The sequence below is a fragment of the Bos javanicus genome, chromosome 15, assembly GCF_032452875.1.
Source record: "Bos javanicus breed banteng chromosome 15, ARS-OSU_banteng_1.0, whole genome shotgun sequence".
Classification (NCBI taxonomy): domain Eukaryota; kingdom Metazoa; phylum Chordata; class Mammalia; order Artiodactyla; family Bovidae; genus Bos; species Bos javanicus.
In genome coordinates, this window is record NC_083882.1 from 31,630,959 (window position 1) to 31,653,012 (window position 22,054).

The 22,054-nt window shown below is 48.7% G+C and overlaps 1 protein-coding gene and 1 non-coding gene across 2 annotated transcripts in view; one reads left to right on the forward strand and one right to left on the reverse strand.

Moving 5' to 3' along the window:
• GRIK4 (glutamate ionotropic receptor kainate type subunit 4) overlaps positions 1-22,054 on the forward strand; it is a 501,670-nt gene that overhangs the window by 432,867 nt on the left and 46,749 nt on the right. The window contains exon 13 of the mRNA XM_061440611.1: positions 18,057-18,170. Coding sequence (XP_061296595.1) covers positions 18,057-18,170 — 114 coding nt within the window. The remainder of the gene's footprint in view (positions 1-18,056; positions 18,171-22,054) is intronic.
• TRNAR-CCU (transfer RNA arginine (anticodon CCU)) lies at positions 418-490 on the reverse strand. The gene has a single exon. It is a non-coding gene; the product is annotated as a tRNA-Arg (tRNA).

Sequence of the window (22,054 nt, forward strand, 5' to 3'; positions counted from 1 at the left end):
TCCCCAAAGCTGGGCCCTCAGCTCACCCCGGTGTATGTGCAACCCCACCCTACATCCCACACCAATATTGTCTTGAGAAAGAGGAGCTTAAGCCCCCTCCCCCTCTTTCCTCTCCTCATAGGGTGGGAATGTCTGAGATGAGTTGTCTGACTCTGAAATTGACCCCATCTTCTAGTTTGCTCTCTGAGTCACAGCCCTCTGTCTTCCCTCTTTAAGCTTTAGTTGGCCTAAATGGTTGTCTGCTCAACTCTCATCACACACACATTTGTCCTCTGACTGCCTTTGTTTTACATACATACATATATATATATATATATATATATATATCTTTGTTTTGACTGTGCTGGGTCTCAGTTACAATTCATGGAATCTTTAGTTGTGACATGCAAACTCTTAGTTATGGCATGTGGGATCTAGTTCCCTGACCAAGAATCGAACCTGGGCCCCCTACATTAGGAGCACAGAGTCTTAACCACTGGACCACCAAGGACGTCCCCTCTAACTGCCTTTGCAATCAGCCTCTGCTTGTGCTTGCTGGTTTTATTTCCTCGAGTATAGGTGTTGGTAGAGAGAGTGCCATCATGTGCACCATGAAGCAGGCGCTTCATGGACATCTGAGTCATCTCCCCTGAGACTCCTGTATTCTGAGCTCAGCCCCTTGTGGCTCCCTAGGCTGACCTTTCACCTCACCTTATCACCTCCTTGGGTGATATTGCACCAAAGATAGTCATGGTGCTGTTTATTGAGCGCTTACTAGATGCCAGGTGCAGTGCTAATAGTTGCTCTACAACTATTATCTCATTTAATGAAGCACAAGCTGGAATCAAGATTTCCAGGAAAAATAGAAGTAACCTCAGATATGCAGATGACACCACTCTTATGCCAGAAAGTAAAGAGGAACTAAAGAGCCTCTTGATGAAAGTGAAAGAAGAGAGTGAAAAAGCTGACTTAAAACTCAACATTCAAAAAACAAAGATCATGGCATCTGGTCCCATCTCTTCATGGCAAATAGACGGGGAAACAGTGAGAGACTTTATTTTCTTGGGCTCCAAAATCATTGCAGATGGTGACTGCAGCCATGAAATTAAAAGATGCTTGCTCCTTGGAAGAAAAGCTATGACCAGCCTAGACAGCATATTAAAAAGCATAGACGTTATTTTGCTGACAAAGGTCTGTCTAGTCAAAGCTGTGGTTTTTCCAGTAGTCATGTACACATATGAGAAAGCTGAGTGCCGAAGAATTGACGCTTTTGAAATGTGGTGTTGGAGAAGAGTCTTGAGAGTCCTTTGGACAGCAAGGAGATCAAACCAGTCAATCCTAAAAGAAATCAACCCTGAATATTCACTGGAAGGACTGATGCTAAAGCTGAAGCTCCAGTTCTTTGGCCACCTGATGCAAAGAACCGACTTACTGGAAAAGACCCTGATGCTGGGAAAGATTGAAGGCAGGAGGAGAAGGCAAGGTGACAGGATGAGATGGTTGGATGGCATCACCGATTCAATGGACATGAGTTTGAGCAAGCTCTGGGAGACAGTGGTAGACAAGGAAGCCTGATGTGCTGCAGTCCATGGGATCACAAAGAGCTGGATATGACTGAGTGACTGAACTGAACTGAATCTTCAAAGAACCTGACAAAGTAAAGTATTCTGACCCCTGTTTTATAAATCAGCAAACAGGCTCAGAGGTTCATTTGTCCAAAATCATGGGGCTGAGAAGTGCCGGAGTCAGATTCCAAATTCAAATGGGTTTGCAGTGTGTCCTCTTGAGGACTGTGGGGAGCCGCCTTGAACACCTGCCATATTTGCTCATCCAGCCATCTCTGGGCCATCAGATCCTGCTGCAGTGGCTCCCTGCCCACTCCAGCCCCCACCCCCAGCCGGCGGGCACTGCTCATCCTTTGCCCTGTGCATGCACACTCAGTCGCTCAGTCATGTCCAATTCTTTGCAACCCTATAGACTGCAGTCCACCAGGTTCCTCTGCCCATGGGATTCTCCAGGCAAGAATATTGGAGTTAGTTACTATGCCCTCCTCCAGGGGATCTTCCTGTCCCAGGAATTGAACCCACATCTCCTGAGTTTCCTGCATTGGCAGGCAGAATCTTTACCACTAGGGCCACCTGGGAAGCCCCTTGCCTTCCCAGGAATAGATCTGCTCCAGAGCAACCATATGCGACAGTCCCCTCTGTCATTCCACCATCCATCCCTCACTCACAGAAATGAATTCACACCAGAAGGTCTTGTGTTTTCAGCTTGCTTGTTGTCATGGCTTGGCCTCACCATCTCAGTTCTTGGCCAGAAGCCTTATCTGCTTTAGGGGGCTTATTCACAGATTATTCTTCTGGCCATCCTATAGCTTGTCAGAAGCAACTGACATCCCACCATTTGTCAGCGTGAGAACCAGAAATGGCTCAGTGGTGCCAAAGGCAGTGTTGGCAGCTCTGGAGACGGCTGTCTGAGAGCCTGTTCTGCCCCGCCCTTTCCAGAACCTAGGGCATTATTCCTTCTGCAGTCCTCAGGTGAGCTCCCTTGCTCGATGACAAACTTCAGCCCCTGCTGTGTCTACATTTGCAATTTAGGCAAAAGGGTGAAGGCCTAGATCTTTAAAAATGGCAGCGGGCAGTCCATTCAGGGAATTTGAACAGCCCAGAAAGACTGTCAACTTTTGCTGAAAGGATCCTTTATCCACATCCAGGACACACCCTGAGCACACCTGCCTGGTCTTGGATGGCAGCAGGCTGGGGACCCAGCTGGCTGCCGGGGTTTGGTGAATGGTAGAATACAGGCAGATCAAAGCAGAGGGTGGATGTGGTCAGTAAGTACAGCAGATCAGCAGTTGTGTTAGCTGGTGTCAGTCTGACCAAAAGTGAAGGGGAGTCAGTAGGAGCCAATCAGGTAGGAGAGTTCAACCTTCAAAAACCCCACCAGATGGTCCAGTGGTTAAGAATCTGCCTTGCAATGCAGGAGACACTGGTTCAATCCCTGGTCCAGGGTCTTCCCTGGTGGATCCGCGGTAAAGAAACTGCCAGCCAATGCAGGAGACCCAGGAGATGCAGGTTCAATCCCTGGGTCGAGAAGATCCCCTGGAGGAAATGGCAACCCATTCCAGTATTCTTGCCTGGAAAATTCCATGGACAGAGAAGTCTGACGGGCTACAGTCCATGGGGTCACAAAGAGTTGGACACAGCTGAGCGACTAAGCACACACACCAGGAAGATCCCACATGCCGTGGGACAACTAAGCCCTTGAGCAGTAACTACTGAAGCCCATGTACCACAACTACCGTGCCTGCACTCTACAGCCTGTGCTCTGCAGCAAGAGAAGCCACTGCAATGTGAAGCCCGTGCACCACAGCTAGAGAATAACCCCCCGCTCACTGCAACTAGAGAAAACCTGCACGCAGCCACAAAAAAACAACTAGCTAAATAAAATTATTAAATTTTAATAAAATGTATTTTTAAAAAACCCACCAGGCAGGACGGTGCAGCCCAAAGCACAGGCCAGGTATTGGGGGTGTCGAGCAGATGGGCAGAGGATGGAGGCGGGATGCCAGAATCAGAAAGAGCATAATATTAATAGCAGCAAACATGATTGAACAGTGAACATGTTCTTTGTGTCAGACCTTAGACATTAACTCATATAATCCTCACAGCAACTCTGTAAAATAGAAGCTGTTGCCATTCATACTTTACTCATGAGAAAACAAGTTCAGAGAGGTTAAGTAACTTGCCCATGATCACATAGCTAGCAGGACGCATACTTAAACCCAGGACCCACAAAACACTGCGAAAACATCACTATCCAACATGGGATGGAGTGCTGTCTCCTTCTGGGTTTTAAGACCCATCTAGAGTGGAGGCTGGCAAGTGTTGGAGGGTGTTTTCGGCTCCCAGTTGAGGGGCCAGGTTCCCCGGCCCCCAGGCGCTGGGCTCTGCCCGGTGTTCACAGCAGAGAGAGAGTTGGCTCCTGAGAGTTTTACAGTCCATCCAGTTGTGTGCACCAGACAAGGAATCTGGACTTTTCTCCATCCAGATGCAAAATACAAATCCAGTTAAAACAGCCAAATGTTCCTTTTAGCTTGTCTTGAATTAGAAGCCACCCAGATGTTTAAACAGAGATAGGCTATAGATTTGTCATGTCTGAACATATCAGCCCCTGGCACAAATAATGTAGCCACTACAGCCCTGTATGTATCTTCCAGGCTTTTTTATTCCAAAGAGTCAGCAGGCAATGTTTTATGTGGCAGCCTGGATGGGAGGGGAGTTTGGGGGAGAATGGATACATCATATGTATGGCTGAGTCCCTTTGCTGTTCACCTGTAATTATCACATTTTTACTTGGCTCTACTTTAATACAAAATAATTTTTTAAAAAAAGAGTCAGCAAGATGCTGAGTATCAGGCTTGATGGTAGCCACTCTTTCTTCTATTTGGGCAAATCACTTAACTTTTTAAAAAGCATTGTGATTGAAATATACATATAGAATTCACACAAATCATAAGCATCGACTTGACTTATCACAGAGGGGACGTACCCATGTCATCACAATCCCGGTCAAGACATACACCAGCACCAGCACACTGCAGAGCCTTGCCCCTGCCTGCCAAAATGCCTCCCTTCACTCTGCACCCTCCCTCCTCCCAAAAGGTAGCCATCATCCTGAATTGAACACCATCTTTGCTCTTATTCTCCTATCTCTACATTGGCTACTGCTGGCTTTGAAGTTGTTATGGAGCTCATATGCAGTCTGTGAAAAGAATTTTAGGGGTGTTTATTATGAGGGGGCATGAGAACCCTGTCAGCACCTCTCTAAAGTAGACCAAACGCACTTCAGCACCGAGGAGGAGGGGCCAGAGGCTTATGACAGCACCTCTAGCTGTCTTCTTGGGAAAAACAGCAGGGATTCCTGAGAAAATGCCCTCTGCCCTTGGCAATGGCTTTGACTTGTGCATATACTGATAAGAAATGAGAAAAATGTTAGTTGTTAACCAGTTCGTGGATCTGATGAGTCAGGTCATTGCTCACCCTTCCTGGCACCCTGTGGCACAGCTCAGGGGTCAATCTGAGGCCAGTTCAGACATTTCTTCTGTCCAGCAAGACAGTAAGGGATGGGGGAATCACTGGAGGAGGCTTGTTGACTTGGAGTTCAGCAGGGGGAAAGGGGCCACCTCTGGAAGGTCTCTGTGGCTGTCAGCAATGCTCCCAGGAACTGGTGGTCCTTTATCTCACCCAACAACAGTCCTAATAGCAGCCTGTGAATCACGCTGTTCCTAAACACGGGGCTGACAAGTGGGAAGGGAAATAAAAGAAGAGCACCGTGAGCTAGAAGTGCTGGCAGATACACACAGGCCTGGAACCCAGAGGCCCCAGCAGCTGTGGAACTGGCTTGGTCAGTGCTGGTTTTCTGCCTGAAAGGTCAGGGCTGCAAGCTTGATCCCCATGTGGGCCAGTTAGCCTTGCTCAGTGTCCGAGCCCCACGCTGTGTCCCAGACCTTCGGCTTTTCTGGCAGCCAGCAGGGTATGTGGGAGACTGGCAGCAGTGTGTGAGCTCACCAGTGGCAATCCTCTGCCTCTTATCATAGGTCCTACTGAGGGCCACATTGTCATGTGGGCTGGAGGTTTGTATCAATTTGATTGGGGAATAAGGAGCATTTGGATTATGAATGAGCCTATCATCCTGAAAATTGGGGATTCTATCGTTTTCTTTGATGTGTCAATCACTGGTCGATCTTCAGCAAATCGGGGGTTGGGGATGATGAAGGCGATGGTAAGGGTGCCACAGTGTGAGGAAGCAGGGTTCAGGCTTCCCCGGGGAATCCCTGCATCCCCAGACTCTCAGGGCTAGTTCTTTTTCACATCCCAACTTCATAAACACAGCGTAACATCTATCATACGCATCGGTTTTTCCAATCATAGGATTTCTTTGTTCTCTCTTCAAAACCTATATTGATCTTTTGAAATAATCACTGTTTTAAATAACATTGAAGTTGAGCCTTTAACTTGCAACAACAAAAATAATAGCTTACACTTCTGTAGCATTTTCTGCTCCAGGCACTGATCTGAGTGCTTTTCGTATATCATTTCGTTTTGTCTTCACAGCATCCTTATGAGGTATGTATCATTACTGTCCCACTTTCCAGATGAGGAAACTGGGGTACAGAGAGGTTCGGTCACTCACCTAAGATTATGGCTGGTGAGTGCCAAGGCTGGCTGGAGCATGCGCACTTTTAGCTGGAATTGTGCATAATTGCTCCCTAACTCAGAGTCAAGGTGAGAAAATCACATGAATGAGCTCCTGCTTGCTTTCTTTGATTCGTCTATTCATTCATTCAGTTGTGCCTTTCTTCATCAAATATCTGTTTGGTACCCATCACATGCCAGGCACCGTTCTAGTCTCTGGAGAGCTGTGTGGCCACAGCAATAACAGGTTCCTACCTACTGGAACCTTCTTTCTAAACAGACAATAAACAGGAAGATGAAGGAATGAACAAGACAGTTTTAGATTGTGATTTTTGCTGTGAAGGAAAAAACTCAGGATAATTACACAGAGAGTGTCAGAGAGAGGGCTCCTTTGAATGAATATTCTGGAAAGACCACTCTGAGATCCGAACCATGTGCAGAAGCAGCCTCACCAAGGCCAGGGCAGAGCTGGGAATTGCTCTTTAGTCTCTCAGTCATGTCCGACTCTTTGGTGACCCCATGGATTGTAGCCCACCAGGCTCCTCTGTCCATGGGATTTCCCAGGCAAGAATACTAGAGTGGGTTGCCATTTCCTCCTCCAGGGGACTTTCCTGACTGAGGGATTGAGCCTGCATCCCTTGCATTGGCAGGGGAATTCTTTACTGCTGACCACTTGGGAAGCCCAAGAGCAGGGAGAGGAAAGAGTAAATGCCAGAATTCCACAGTGCAAATGAACCGGTCACGTTTGAGAACCAGAGCACTGCCCCATCACACCATGCCTGGTGGGCCTGGTGAGGAATCAGGGTCAGTAATTGGAAAGTCTGTCTCTCTGGGTTCTTTTCCGGGGTCCATGGCCACCCAAGGGTCTGAGGAGAGCATCAAGAAAGATCATAAACTTAAAAGGGAAAAATTTATATCTATGTTTTTTTCTAAATTCAAACTGAAATATGATATTTCCTTTATCTATAAATGTGGGCAACAAACCTTATTGGTATTAAGCATACTGTGACTCTGTGGTGCACTCAACAATGGTGCCATTAGAATGTTGCTAGACCTACCTGTCATGCGAAGAGTTGACTCACTGGGAAAGACTCTGATGCTGGGAGGGATTGGGGGCAGGAGGAGAAGGGGACAACAGAGGATGAGATGGCTGGATGGCATCACTGACTCGATGGACGTGAGTCTGAGTGAACTCTGGGAATTGGTGATGGACAGGGAGGCCTGGCATGCTGCGATTCATGGGGTCACAAAGAGTCAGACACGACTGAGCGACTGAACTGAACTGAACTGAGACCTACCTCTGGCTCTCATGGTCAATGTATCACAATTATGTGGTTATGTATTCTTTACTTTTATTTTTTATTCATTTATTAGCTGCACCATGTGGCATATGGGATCTTAGTTTCCCCACCAGGGATCCAACCTGCACCCCTTGCATTGGAAGCAAAAAGTCTTAACCACTGGACTGCCCAGGAAGTCCCTTGTAATTATGTATTATGTAATACAGTCACATGAAACAGCAAATGTAATAAACATTTTAAAACATTTTTAAAGAAAGGGTCGACAGACCTCACCAGACCGCTGATGAGGGTCCACGGCATAGAAAAGTAAAAAGGCAATACAGAGAACAGCATGATCTGCTTTAGCTTCAAACACCCACCCTGGCTACAGTTGGAAGAGGGGGTTATAAGGGCAGAATGACCCCTGAGCTCAGTCCACAGAGGTTACTGGATTTAATCCTTGCAACAACCACAAAAAACAGGCATGATTGTGTCCATTTTAGAGGTGAGGAAGCTGAAGCCCAGACTTCAGGTAATTTGCTCACTGTGGATTGTAGAATTGGGATTGACGTACATCTCTCTGACCTGAAAGGGCAGAAAGGGTCCAGGGCCAGAGATGGGAGCATGTGACAAGAGGTCAAAGGTCAACAATATCTGCTTGGCCTCCTGACCCAGCTTGGACCCCCGTGCTGCACAACTTCACCCGTGAAAGAATTGCCAACCCGTCTTTCCTTAAGCCTGGTTCTTTCTTCAAATCGGCCCACATAGGCCAATTACACAGCTCTGAGCTAAGCCAACTAAATATTTCATGGGGATTTTAATTTAACTCTAAAGAAATTCATCCAACCCTGAGAGTAGGCTGTCACCTCAAGAAATAGCACCAGGGAGCCCTTGGACCCGCCAGTGACATTGCTACTTCCCCGGGAATGCTAATGCTTCTCTGGGTTTGGCTCTGAGCCTTGTAGGCTCAGCCCTGGGTGCATGAGTACATCTCTCAGATTTGGGCTCAGATGTGCTCAAAAAGGGCTTCCCAAGTGGCTCAGTGGGTGAAGAATCTGCAGAAGATGAGGGTTCTGTCCCTGGGTCAGGAAGATCCCCTGGAGGAGGACATGGCAACCCACTGCAGGATTCTTGCCTGGGAAATCCCTTGGTTGGACAGAGGAGCCTGGTGGGCTACAGTCCATGGGGTTGCAAAGAGTCAGACACAATTAAATGACTGAGCATGCACACACACATAGACTCAAAAAGGTTCCGATCAGGACCTTCCTCGGATCGGGAAGCAGGCTGATTTGAGTGTGTGTGTGTGTGAGAGAGAGAGACAGGTGACTAGCTGGTCCTCCTCCGTGTTCCCATATCCTGGACTGAAAGAAGGGAAGGGAAGGGATGGGGTTGACCCCCAGTCCCCTCAGTGAACAGGGCACCCATCATCGTGCAGGTGCCATGGGGCCCTATTAATTTACCCTCAGCCCCAGCCCACGGCGGGTGGAGTGGGAAGCCGCCTGCCTCATGCAACAGAAGAGCAGCTGTGTGCATCGCTGAAACCTATTATTAGGGCGTCTAAGTGATGGCTCCTGTGGATAACAGCGAACCCTGGAGTGGGAGTGAGCTCCCCGGCACCTTCAGATCCCGTTGCCGCTCAGCACAGGGACCCTGGTGCCTCCCGGCAGGTTCCCTGAGAGGCTCCCTAGGTGGGGGCGAGAGAGGAGAAGAAGGTGCCCAGCAGGTAGATGGATCAAAAGACAGAAAGTGAGCACATAATCTAATTTGAAATGGGCTGAGCTGCAGGTGTTAATCTGCTCCACTGCGCAGCACGGAAGGCCTGAGCGCTGGCGAGATTCTGGAAGCCGGTCCTTTCTCTTCTGGCCCGCCTGGCTCAGCCCGGGCCCTCCTCAGCATCCGCTTCTTCCCGGAGGGTAATTAACACCTCTCGGCTGACGGCTGCCTTAATCACAGAGCGTGGGGGCCCATTCGCCTTTCGCTTGGGCTCCCTGTGTAGCACACTGCCCTGGAGTTACAGGGAGCTGGGGCTGGGGAGGGGGCAGGGGAAGAAGGGAGCCCTCTAGTGGGGATGTGGGGCTTCGAGTCCTCTTTAGGCTGGAGCATGAAGAAGTGTATCAGTTTGCATCCGGAGCATGACCTGAATTTGGTTATAATGACCCAGCTTCCTAATAAGTCCCTCCCGGTACAGGCTCGTCAGGTATGTGTCAGAAATCAACCTGATTCTGCTGTCGGCAGGAAGGGGCTGGAGGGTAGGCCGTGTCTGAGAAGTTGGCCCCCTGTACCCTGCCCTGCTGGCTGCACTGGTTTTACAGACTTGCTGTGTGTCCACTTTGGGAATGTCACTATGAACAGTGCAGCCATAAGAAAGCAGTCCTGAGAATATGTGCATCTGAAGACAGGTTTCTCTGTTTCCAAGCTGTGTGTACTTGAGCAAATTAGTAACCTGTCTGGGCCTCAGTTTCTTTGTTAAATGGAGCCTATGGCAACTACATAAGTTAATTTTTTTGACGATATGGTCCTTGCTTCTTATAATCTAATGGGGGAGCTAATTTATGTGCATGAATGTTCACAACAACAATAATAATGTTCACACAATAATAATAGTAAGCGCTGTCATTCAATGAGAATTATTCTGTGCCAGGCATAGACTTTGTGTGGGTTGTTCAATTAATTCCTGTAGAGGCTCCATGAGGGTGGGAGCTGTTGTTAGGCCCACTCTCTCGATGAAGAAATTGAGGCACAGAGAAGGTAAGTCCTTTCTCAAAGTCACACAGCCAGTAAGGGTAGGGTTGGCATGTGAGCTCAGGTGCCTGTTCTAATATAAGGCAATTTATGGGAAATGCTACCTAAGTGGTATAAGCAGTGTTTTAGCTCCATTTTTTCCCCCCGTATATATTCACTTTATGATTATTTCTATTCATTTATCTTTGGCTGCATCAAGCCTTGGTTGTAGCATGTGGGGTCTTCCCTGTGGCATGGGTCTTCTTGTGTGGCACTCAGGCTCCCTGTTTGTAGCACATGGGCTCCAGAGCGCTTGGGCTCAGGAATTGCAGTCTGCAGGCTTAATTGCCCTGTGGCATGTGGGATCTTAGTTCCCCGATCAGGGATTGAACCCACGTCCCTTGCACTGGAAGGCAGGTTCTCAACCCCTGGACCACCAGGGATGTCCCTTAGCTCCCTTTTTGATTGAGAGGAGGGAAGGCTTATTCCTGAGAAACTGATAGGGAAGTTTATACGGAGGAGATAAACTTTGAATGGACCTTGAAGAGGGGAGTTACCGTTGGACATTCCAAGTGAAAGAGCTATAGGAGGCGTGTTTGACTCCCAGGGGCTTCAGGAGGAGTGCTGGGAAATGAGGCTGAACTTGGAGAGGTGGGCAGACCATGAGGTCTACTCCCAGGCTACACCTGTAGCTCTGCCTGTGTGTCAGTTTACTAACTAAGCAACAGGCAGGGCTGTGGGTATTAAATGTGTTAGGATTACAGACCTGATTCTGCTTAAAGTACTTGAGGGCCTTTCAACTGCTCTTCAAGTCACTGCATCTTCTGCCTGCCCCTCCAGCTTCATCTTACAGCACCGTTCCCAGCCCTGTGCGCTTCAGACACTCCAGCGCTCTTCTAGCCTCTGGAATGCCCCAGGCTCCCTCCTGCCTCAGGGCCTTTGCACGTGCAGCAACCCCCCACCCTGAGTGGGAGTGCTCATCCCAGGCCTTCTCACTGGTAACTCTTGTTCAGATAACTGAGTCTCATCCTGAGAAAGCTCCCATGAAGACTCTGTCAACCCTTGTTTTCCCTTCTTATGGGGCCACAGATGACTCCTGTAAGCACTTAGTGCAGCTGTCATTTTACAGATTTCTTTTCCAACAGTCTGGCAACTGCTTCTGCTGCCGTCAGGGACCCTGCCTGTGTTTGCTTACCCCTGTATCCCAGCACTTTGCTCCCTGCCTGGGGCAGGGCAGAGGGTCGATAAGAGGATGCTGTTACAGAGGGAAGGATTGCTGGGGAGGGGGCAGTGGGTTCTGCCTTCCCTGACATTCCACACTCCAGGGCAGATCCCAGGACACAGAGCTGACTGGGGGTCCAGTGAGCTCCGTGGTCCCATGTCACCCTGGGCCCAGATACTCAACCAGAGCCCAGCATCCTTTACCCCTCCCTGGGAAGCCAGGCTTGGTGAACTTGGGGCTCCTTCCTATCTGGGTCTTTACAGATAATGCCCTCGCCACTCTCACCACCTCAGGCCTGGCCTTGCTTGGGATTCTGTAAGCCTTTTCAATATACAAAGGATCTCCAGAGACAATTACCCCAGAATGAAGGCTTCCAGGAATGCTCGATACAGCCTTATTCTGTGTAGCATTTTCTCATTCCAACTGTATCCTCCCAAAGCTTTCCAGTGTTAAATAACACAATTACAGAGTTAAATAAATGCCAGCAAAGGATGTGAGGCACTATGGGGCCTGAGTAGCAGGTGAAACAAGATCTGTGCAGATGTGACCAGCAAAGGAGTAGAAAGCTGGTGGCAGGGCAGGTGAAGGAGGGCAGCCGGCCTCCCCAGTGGGCAGGAGCCCCAGGGGACTGGGAGGCAGTGGGGGCCGAGTTAAAAAGAGGCCAGAGAACAAAGACCTGGAAGCTGACTAGAGATAGCATGATGGATCCAAGAATTCAAAGGGAACTGGGGAGGTCACTGAATCTGTTGTCCCCAGAGGAGAATCGTATAACAAGGAAGAGGCTGTGGACAATGGCTAGGTTTCGCTTCCAAGCTGGATGTTAGGTTTTTCCTTGAGATTTCTAAGCAGTGTTACAGTATGCGGCCTAAGAGGGTCCTTAGGTGGATAGGCAGTTACACCAGGGAGGCTCACTGGGTCGGTTCCGCTGTGTGTGTGTCTCAGGTCACCTGGGAAAGGCCGCTAGGGGCCAAATGTCCAGAGACCTCTGCCCACCTGGAGGTGGAACAGGCCTGGCTGCCCCCTCAGACGCTCCTACAACTCATCGTGGGTTAAGATGTTGTCTCCAGAGGCCCTGTTGAGATTCTCCTCATTATCAAGTTCATCATCATTTTCACTATCTGTATCATCTTAACATCAAACATTAATCAGGTACTTACTTTGAAGCGGGCCCATGCTCAGCATTTATAAGCATCGTCTCATTCACTTTCTTAGCAATTCTGGGAAGTGGGGCCTATTATCATCCCCACTTTCAGATAAGCAAACTGAGGCTCAGAGAGGTTACATAACTTTTGTCCAAGGTCACACAGCAAGGAAGGAATAACAGAGCCCAGACGGGTCTGGCCCACACTGAAGGCTGAGTCTCAGCCACCCTGTCTACTACCTCCATTGCCGCAGGCAGGTGTGGGGGGGACTCTACAGGGTGCAGAGTTCATAGGGCTCTTCCACACCCATCATCTCTCTGGACTCTCACATAATATCGATAGGCAGGCATCGCCCCATTGTATAACCTGGTAAGCTGAGTCCCAGAGAGGCTAAGTGAGTCGTTATGAACATTTGGTCAGCAAAAGGCAGAGCCAGGTCTTCTGACCCACCCCATCCTCTCATTAGCCAGGCTCCATGTGAGAGAGGAGCTCTTAGACAAAGGAGGCAGGGAGCTGAGGCAGCGGGGGTCTGCCCAGGGTGCCTGGGCACTGCTGAGGGCAAGGGATAGAATTTTGCCCTAAAGGGGGCAGCAGGCGCCTAAAAGAGAAGGAAAGGGAGACAGGAAAGCTTTGATCCTTCAGCTCTTTCAGGATCTGGTGCTGCGGGCAGAGGCCTCCCTGGAGGCGTTCTCAGGGAAGCACGGAGTGGGGTCTGCAGGCTGGGGCAGGCATGGCCCAGAGCCCTGCTGTGAATTTGCTGTCTTCCAGCCAGGCCTCTCATCCCAGGAGAAGAGCCACGGCCACCCCGAGCCTTCAGGCTGATAGCGATGATGGTGGCAGTCTCGTGTGACCCCTATTCAACCCAAGAGGCACAGGGTAGTATGTTTTGGAAGTCACCTCCAGGCTGCCTGCAGTCTGCCCTCCCCTTGTAAATTCCACAAACATCCAGGAGATAAAAGAGGGGATCTCTCAGAGGCAGAACATGAAGCTCTTCAAAGAGCACTTTCAATCAAAAATGGGAAGAGGAGAGAAGTCTTTCTCTCGGAGGGAATGTATTTATACACCCCTGTGTGTGTGTGCGTGTGCGCGCGCGCACACACACACACACACACACACACACACACACCCAGTAACCAGGAGCATCGTGATGCTTACAGAATGTTCTGCCTGTTCCGTGTTCCCATTCCTCCCTCTCTTCTTTCTCTAGCTCCAGGCATCCTACCCTTTTCTGGCTTCCCGGCCCCCACAGGGTACACCTCTAGATCTGCCCTCTCCAGATAGCATTGTATCTTTCTGTCTTTTCTGGCTTTCCTGCCTTGGGCTCTGCTCCCTGCTGACTAAGGTGATAAACAGTCTCCTCCCTGACATCTCTGAAGCACCGATTCTAGGGACCACCATCATCTTCTGGAGCAAACGGGGACCAGTTGATGGAAGTTCCTCCCTTCCTAGTCCAGCAAAATGAAAGCCTGAGATCTTAGGCCTGGGGAAGAGCTTCAGAGGGCTTCCCAGACAGCGCTAGTGGTAAAGAATCCACCTGCCAGTGCCGATTAGACATAAGAGACATGGGTTCAGTCCCTGGGTTGGGAAGATTTCTTCCTGGAGAATCCCATGGACAGAGGAGCTCTGTGGGCTACAGTCCACAGTGTCGCAAAGAGTCAGACATGACTGAAGCAACTTAGCACGCACACATGCAAGAGCTTCAGAGCATCTGGTTGAGTCCTTTCATTTCACAGTAGGAGAAACTCAGGCCTGGACGGTAAAATCACTTACCCCAGATCACAGTGAGTTTATGGCCCAGCTGTGATGAGAGCCAGGTCTTCTGATGTCCTGTCTGTGGTTCTTTCACTGGAGAGCATGGCTCTCCCCAAAGAGTGACTGGAGATGCAGAAGGGCTGGGCTGAACCATCGTGATGCCCATACTTCCCTTGACTTTCCATGCCCACAATTGCTAGTCTGTAGCCCCAGCCCCTGTGGTTGTTAATTTGGTTTCATGTCACATGACCTCCTCATCAAAGCCTGCTTTACAGGATAACGTCTTTTTAACTAAGGTAAAAATAAAAGACATGCCCGCCTTTTGGAATAGCCGATCCCATGAGGTTGTTGCTGGTAATCCGGGCTGCACAGAAGCCATGGAATGTGATTGCTGCTCGCTACTGAGTCAATGAAAACACAATCCACTACATAACCTCCATAGCTTCTTCTAGCATCTCACTCTTCCCTCTCTGCCTCCCTTGCACCCAGGTTACTGTCAAGTGGAGACAAAGGAGAGAGAGAAGGGCTGGGCTAAAGAGGCAGCTGTGCCTCCAGGAGGCAGTTTTCTGTTTGGTCTAGCTTGGGGAAGCGTCTATTTGAGAATAGACAGAAGTGCCCTGTCTGAGGCTGGGACAGACGTTCTCCCGGGGTGTGTGGTCTTTCTGCTTCTATCCAGGAAAGCACCCTCCTGGGATGCTGTCCATTTCTAGTTTCCTCTCCACATGGAATTGTTTTACCATAATGTTGTTGCTGGCCGACTTTATAAACTTGTGAAATGATTTCTAGATTGCAGTCTGAAGTTCTCCCTGTGTTGGTGGTGGTGGAGTGGAAAGAAACTTGAGGATAGAGTTGTTGGTTTGGGTTACTTCGTTTGGATGTATCTTTTTTTTTAATAAACAGAAAAATGACAGGATGCTGTGGTTACCTCTTGCCCATTGTATCAGTTTTCATTTTTCTATTCTTTTCTTCAGTTCTTTCATTCCAACCTATTACATTCCTATCTCCTCCGCCCAGGGTCTTTGCAGGGCTTGACTGCTCTTTTGCCGTAAACCTGCACAGGACCAGTATTGTACCTGCTACATCTTTGTGGTTGATTTCTGTCGCTTTACAAATGTGCTGCTGAGTGGAACTCAAGTTACAGCCACTGTCATTGAGGGACTGAAGTTCTGAAAGGTCCCAACAACCCTCTGAAGGATCCCCACAAATGAAGGCACTAACAATCTTCTCGGAGAAGGCAATGGCACCCCACTCCAGTACTCTTGCCTGGAAAATCCCATGGACGGAGGAGCCTGGTAGGCTGCAGTCCATGGGGTCGCTAGGAGTCGGACATGACTGAGCGACTTCACTTTCACTTTTCACTTTCATGCATTGGAGGAGGAAATGGCAACCCACTCCAGTGTTCTTGCCTGGAGAATCCCAGGGACAGGGGAGCCTGGTGGGCTGCCATCTATGGGGTCGCACAGAGTTGGACAGAACTGAAGCGACTTAGCAGCAGCAGCAGCAACAATCTTCTAATCAAACTTCACTCCCTTCTCAAGGGTTGATTTACTTGACAGCAGTCATGAACACTCTCTTGGAGAAATATAGAATGAGCTCAAGAAGGCATTCATGTTTTTCGTTTTTATTAAGAATCTCTTACATCTGCAGTCTAGTTACTTTAAAGCCTGGCCTCACTTTGTAAGGGATTCTCTGGTGACTCAGATGGTAAAGAATCTGCCTGCAATGCAGGAGACCTGAGTTCAATCCATGAATCAGGAAGATCCCCTGGAGAAGGGAACAGCTACCCACTCTAGTATTCTTGCCTGGAGAATTCCAAGGACAGAGGACCCTGGCAAGCTACAGTCCATGGGGATGCAAAGAGTCAGACATGACTGAGTGCCTAATACTTTCACTTTATAAGGCTCTACCTTGTTAACTGATGCTGGATTGAGTGGCTGCTTTTAGCGTGAGTTGGGGGTTGAGGAGTGGAGCTGAGATGGAGAAGAAACTGACTTTTGTCAATGGATGTATCCTGTGTGTACAAATCATAAATCCCTTTGTGTATAAAGTGAGGAGTGACATGTCTCTCTCCTTACTTCCTTTGCAACGATTTAGGAAAAATCGCACACATGTGTAGCATGTGTGTGTGTGTGTGTGTGTGTGTGTGTGTGTTTTCTCATTCAGAACCAGTTGGCCTGTTTGTAGATTGTTAAACACCTCACTTTTCCTCCTTTCTTTCTCCACCTTGTGTGTCAACAGATCCACCAGAATTAGTGGTGAAAGAAGCTGAAATGTAAACCTTGATGGAAGCTAGTCTGAGATACATGCCTAGGTTATAAAACATAGTTCTTAAATATCGGTGTAAGCCAGAATCACTTGGACAACTTGTCACAAATAGATACCCGGGCCTCATGACCAGAGTCTGATCCAGGAGGTTTGGGATGAGACTCAGGAATTCACATTTTAATAAGCCCTTTCCTCTTTAACATCCTTCATCTTTAACAAGAATAAGGTGATTCTAATGCAGGTGATCCTGGACTACACTTTGAAAATCACTGTCGGAGAATTGCTTGGAAGGATCCTGGTACTGTCTAAACCCCATGCCCTTGGTTTGCGGATAAAATTAAGGAAGCCAAGAGAAGTGAAGTGACTAGGTTGGTTAGCTAGTTAGGGCAGAGCATGGCCAGAAGTGAACAGCACTCTGGGCCTTTCCCACCACTCTATGTATAGGGGAGCAGGCCAATAGGAAGTGAGCTTGCTTTGCAACAGAGTGTATTGAAGTTAGACACAAGGAAGAACTTCCTGACAGAGAGGTATGTGGAGGCGCTGACAGCACTTCCTTTCTCAGGGGATCTTAATTCAAGAAAGATTCTCATCAGGTGTGGGTACCTGAGGTGCAGAAACATCTGGTGACTTCGCATAAAAGGGATCAGAGGCCCTTCTCAGAGTTCTGCTATGGCACCTGGATTTTGACCTTGACAGCAACATAAGGCCAGTGGTTCAGGAAGACTGCGGTGTAGTCCTACCTCTGACAAAGACAAGCTTGTGACGTTGGGCCACTCGCTCAATTCTTGGCCTTCATTTCTTCCCTGGGAGATAAATGTGGTTGCGTTAGATTGCCTGTAATTTCCGAGGAGCCATCATTTTTATTTTCCACTGTAACTCCCTCACCAAAGCTCACACAACACTGGGACTTGTTTGTTGGCTGAACAAGTTCATCAGTTGAATAAAAAACTACTCATTATTGAGTTTCCAGAAGTTCTGTCTGCCAATTCTCCCTTGCCTAGGGCGTTTTTAGTCTCTGTCTGACAGGTCCATGGTGAGCTTCCCTTTTTATACTAATTTACATATTTAAAGGGGTCTAACCTCAGATGAGGGCTTCCCTGGTGGTTCAGTGGTAAAGCATCTGCCTATAATGCAGGAGACACTAGTTCGATCCCTGGGTCAGGAAGATCCCCTGGAAAGGGGCATGGCAACCCACTCCAGTATTCTTGCCTGGAGAATCCCTGGACTGAGGAGCCTGATGAGCTACAGCCTGTAGAGTCGCAAAGAGTCGGACAGGACCGAAGCGACTGAGCACACACACATACTTCAGATGGACATGAGTTACATCCATGTCCTCTCATGAGTGATTGTTCAGACCTCTGGCTTCTTGGGATCACTCCCCAAGCAGAGAAGCCAGACCAGAATGGCACCTCTCCATCACTGGCATCTCTGGTCACCAGTCCCTGTGCCCCCATCTCATGGGGCCACCCCTTTGATGACCTCCCTCTGTTCCTTTCAGAAAGCGGATCTGGCCGTGGCGGGCCTCACCATTACTGCGGAACGGGAGAAAGTGATTGATTTCTCGAAGCCATTCATGACTCTGGGAATTAGCATTCTTTACCGAGTTCATATGGTAAGAGATTTATTTTATAAGCATTTATGGCATTAGAGTTATTTGCATGCAAACACTGAGTTATATGGTAATAATGAATGACTCACAGAAATATTTAGATTTCAAGACTTAAATGCAAATGTGCCAGGCTATTTTCTCCCCCATCAGCTGTGAGGACTTGCAAACAGGAGGAATGGAAAAGTCACACTTGGGGGCTTTCCAGTAAAAATAATGCTTCTGCCTCACTGCATAGGGATGGCCAAGAACAATCATTCAACTCTTGGTTTGCAGAGTGTTGGCAATTGGACCCGTGGGTTACTCAGGTTCCTCCAAGGTGGTGGGTCCCCAGCCCAGATGAGTCACCCCAGATTTCTCAAAGCCTTTGGCAACCTTCAGATCTGCTTGTCTTCATTCTAAGCATTGCAAATACTGAGGCAATGCAGACTCCCTCTTTTTATTATCTGTACTGGAGAATAAAGAGCAGGTAATGTAATATCACTTATAGCTTCTTCTGCCTCCCTTTCAAAAGGAAAGACTAGACTGAGTATAAAAATGAGTTTGTAAAAGCTCACCTATGGGCAGCAGGGGCTGGATGTGACATCAAAGTTACTGGCTGGTGGGGGGAGCATCCAGAGAGGGAATAGTAACCCTTATCCAACCTGGCTCTAAGCACACATCTATTACATGGATTTCCCCAATGATCTAGTCACTTTAGGCATCCAAGGTCATGCCAACATGATGTATTCTAGCACCCAGCACCACAAAGCTGCTCAACAGCGAGGAACTCAGAGCTCACCCCATGTACCTGCTGAAGACCCTCCACCCTTCTGAGCCCCTCCCAGGCCCCAAGTCTCAGCCCTAGGAGAAAGGGGTTTTCTGTATTTGCAGCCCCAGCCAGGGCATCAGGATCTGTGGCCCGTTTCTCCAGGAGGAAGGACGTCTTGTCTCAGAGTCCACTCGGGCAGCTCAGAAGGCCACTGCCCTGGGCTGGGCTTCAGTGTGCATCATCGTTGCTGCCCAGCTTGGACAAAGAGGCTACGTCATCTGGAAGATGAGACAGCATCAAAATCCCAAGCTGTCCGGGCTAAGCCAGAAGGAAATGTGAGGATCTGGTCATAATCACTGCGGTGATGGATGTGTCTGTCTTATGAATGAAGGGGGATTTTGATCCTTCCCCCTATCTTTTCCATGATAATGATAACTGCCATTCACTGAGCACCTCTTGTGTGACAGACACTCTTCAGGCCCTGTGATGTGGGGTGTTGTTACAGATTGATTTGTGTCCCCTCAAAAGGACTTGTGAATTGGGTGACCTTATTTGGAAATAGGTTCTTCGCAGATGGAGTCAAGTTAAGATGAGGTCATACTGGAATGGGGGAGGTGGAGCTAATCCAATGACCAGTGTCTCTATAAAGAAGTGGGAAATTTGGACGCAGACACCCAGAGGAGAAGACAAGACTCTGTGAATTTGGAGGCAGACTGCAGGGATGCATCTACAAGCCAAGAAACGCCAAGGATGGCCAGCAAACCCAGACGCTAGAAGGGACAAGGAAAGAACTTGCCCTTAATTCTGAACTTCCAGCCTCCAGAACCGTGAGACGATACACTTCTGTTGCATTAAGCCCCCTCCCTGCCAGTCAGTGGCACCTTGTTACGGCAGCCCTAATAAATGAGTACAGTCATCCTGTTCTTATTTTAGAAATGAGGAAACAGTGGCAAGCAGTTCTACAAAGGTGGCCAAGCCCACACACCTCTCAGTGAAAGGGCAGAGTTCAAACCCAGGAATGGTGTGGTGCAAGCCTGTGTTCTCTGTCGTTACTGAAAGAGTGTATATGGGGTCCGGCTGCTCGCCACTCAAAAGCCAGTAAGCAGGCCACGTTGGTGGAAAGGGAAGTTTGCTTTATTTCAGATGCCGGCAACTGGGGTGGGGGAAGGGTGGCGGACGTCTGTCCAAAAGGTGGGGGACTCTCCCCATCCCCTGCTGGCAACCAGTGGGGCAAGAGCTTTTATAGACAGAAGTAGGGGGTTACATACAGGAATAGCAGTCAGCTCTGACTGTCATCTTTAAATTGGCCATCAGTGGTCTGAGCAGCAGCATCTTGATTGTTTAGGTCCAATCTTTCGTTTCAAGGTCGGTTTGTTTCCATTTCTTTGAGGCCAGTTCTCGGAATTGTGGCAGCTCATGTCATGGGTATGGTCTGGTCATCCTGTAGTTAATTTCTCCACCTGCTGTTTTGGTATCTGTAAGACAGCTCAGAGGATATGGCTCAGAATATTATCTATAGCCCTTGAGAAAGAACTATGGTTCTTGACTATGCTTAATGACTACATTATTACTATTTAGTCTCCTTTGACTGTTTTCCTTTGTTTCATCATTTCTCACTTCTCTGATGAAACTTATCCTTTGGCTAAAGTTTTCCACACACATAGGGCAGGCAGAGGACATGATGGGGGGAGACAAGGACCATAGGTCCTGCTCTGTTTCACCATGATATGAGGCTGTCACCTACATTGTGTGACCTGCTCATAAGTTGTCCCGTAAGTGGGGCTCTCTCCCTGTTCTCAGCTGGTCCTCACAACTGTTCTTTGAGGAAAGAAGGGAGGTGTTATCATTCCCATCTTACAGACGAGGAGACCAAGGTCACACCTGGAGCTGGGTCTGGAATCCAGGTCTCCTGATTCACAGGGTAATGTTCTTGTCACCATTACATCTCTTGGTACCTGGAGACAGCTTTCCATCCAGCACCATTTCTTGAGCCCCACCCCCCACCCTGACCCATTCTCCTCCCACAGCTGAGCTCCGAAGGAGGATCCAAAAAAAGATGGAGACACAGTCTTCCTCCAAATGGTATATCTATGGCCAGGTCACATGACTAGGCTCTGGCCTTGATTTCTTGATTAAGGCCAAAGGCACTAGAGCACCACCCATGATCAGATGGGCTGAGAGGAACCATATGAGTAAAAGCACATCAGCACAAGTGTTTTCACCGCCTAGGAACATCTGCTACTAGGCCACCTCCACCACCAGGACACCATTATTCTGAATATCAGCTCTGGACATCCTTAATTGGATCACTGGCCAAATGTTTTCTACCACCTGCCCACCTCGGACTGTATGAGCTCGTCTGCATTTGTTCTGGGATGTGAAGTTTTATGTGTCACCTTGGAGAGGTTCCGTCAAACCCTAGTCCAGACGATGCTATGAGGGTCTTTTGTAGATGCGATGAACATCTATGATCAGTTGACGTCAAATAAAGGAGATGACCCTTAATAAGGTGGGTGGGTCTCATCCAATCAGTGAAAGGCCTTGAGAGCAAAAGCAGGTTTCCCAAAGCAAAGGGAATTCTGTATCAAGGCTATCACGTAGAAATCCTGAATTTCCAGCCTGCCCTACAGATTTGGGACCTACCAGCTCCTACAATCTTGCCTGGAAAATCCCATGGATGGAGGAGCCTGGTAGGCTGCAGTCCATGGGGTCCCTGAGGGTCGGACACTACTGAGTGACTTCCCTTTCACTTTTCACTTTCATGCATTGGAGAAGGAAATGGCAACCCACTCCAGTGTTCTTGCCTGAGAATCCCAGGGACGGGGAGCCTGGTGGGCTGCCGTCTATGGGGTCGCACAGAGTCGGACATGACTGAAGTGACTTAGCAGTAGCAGCTCCTACAATCACAGGAGCCAATTCCTTGAAATAACTCAGGTAGTGCTACTGGTAAAGAATCCACTTACCAGTGCAAGCGAAGCAAGAAACACAAGTTTGATCCCTGAGTCAGGAAGATCCCCTAGAGTAGGAAATAGCAACCCACTCCGGTATTCTTGCCTGGGAAATCCCATGGACAGAGAGGAGCCTGGTGGGCTACAGTCCACAGGGTCACAAAGAGTCAGACATGACTGAGCATGTGCGC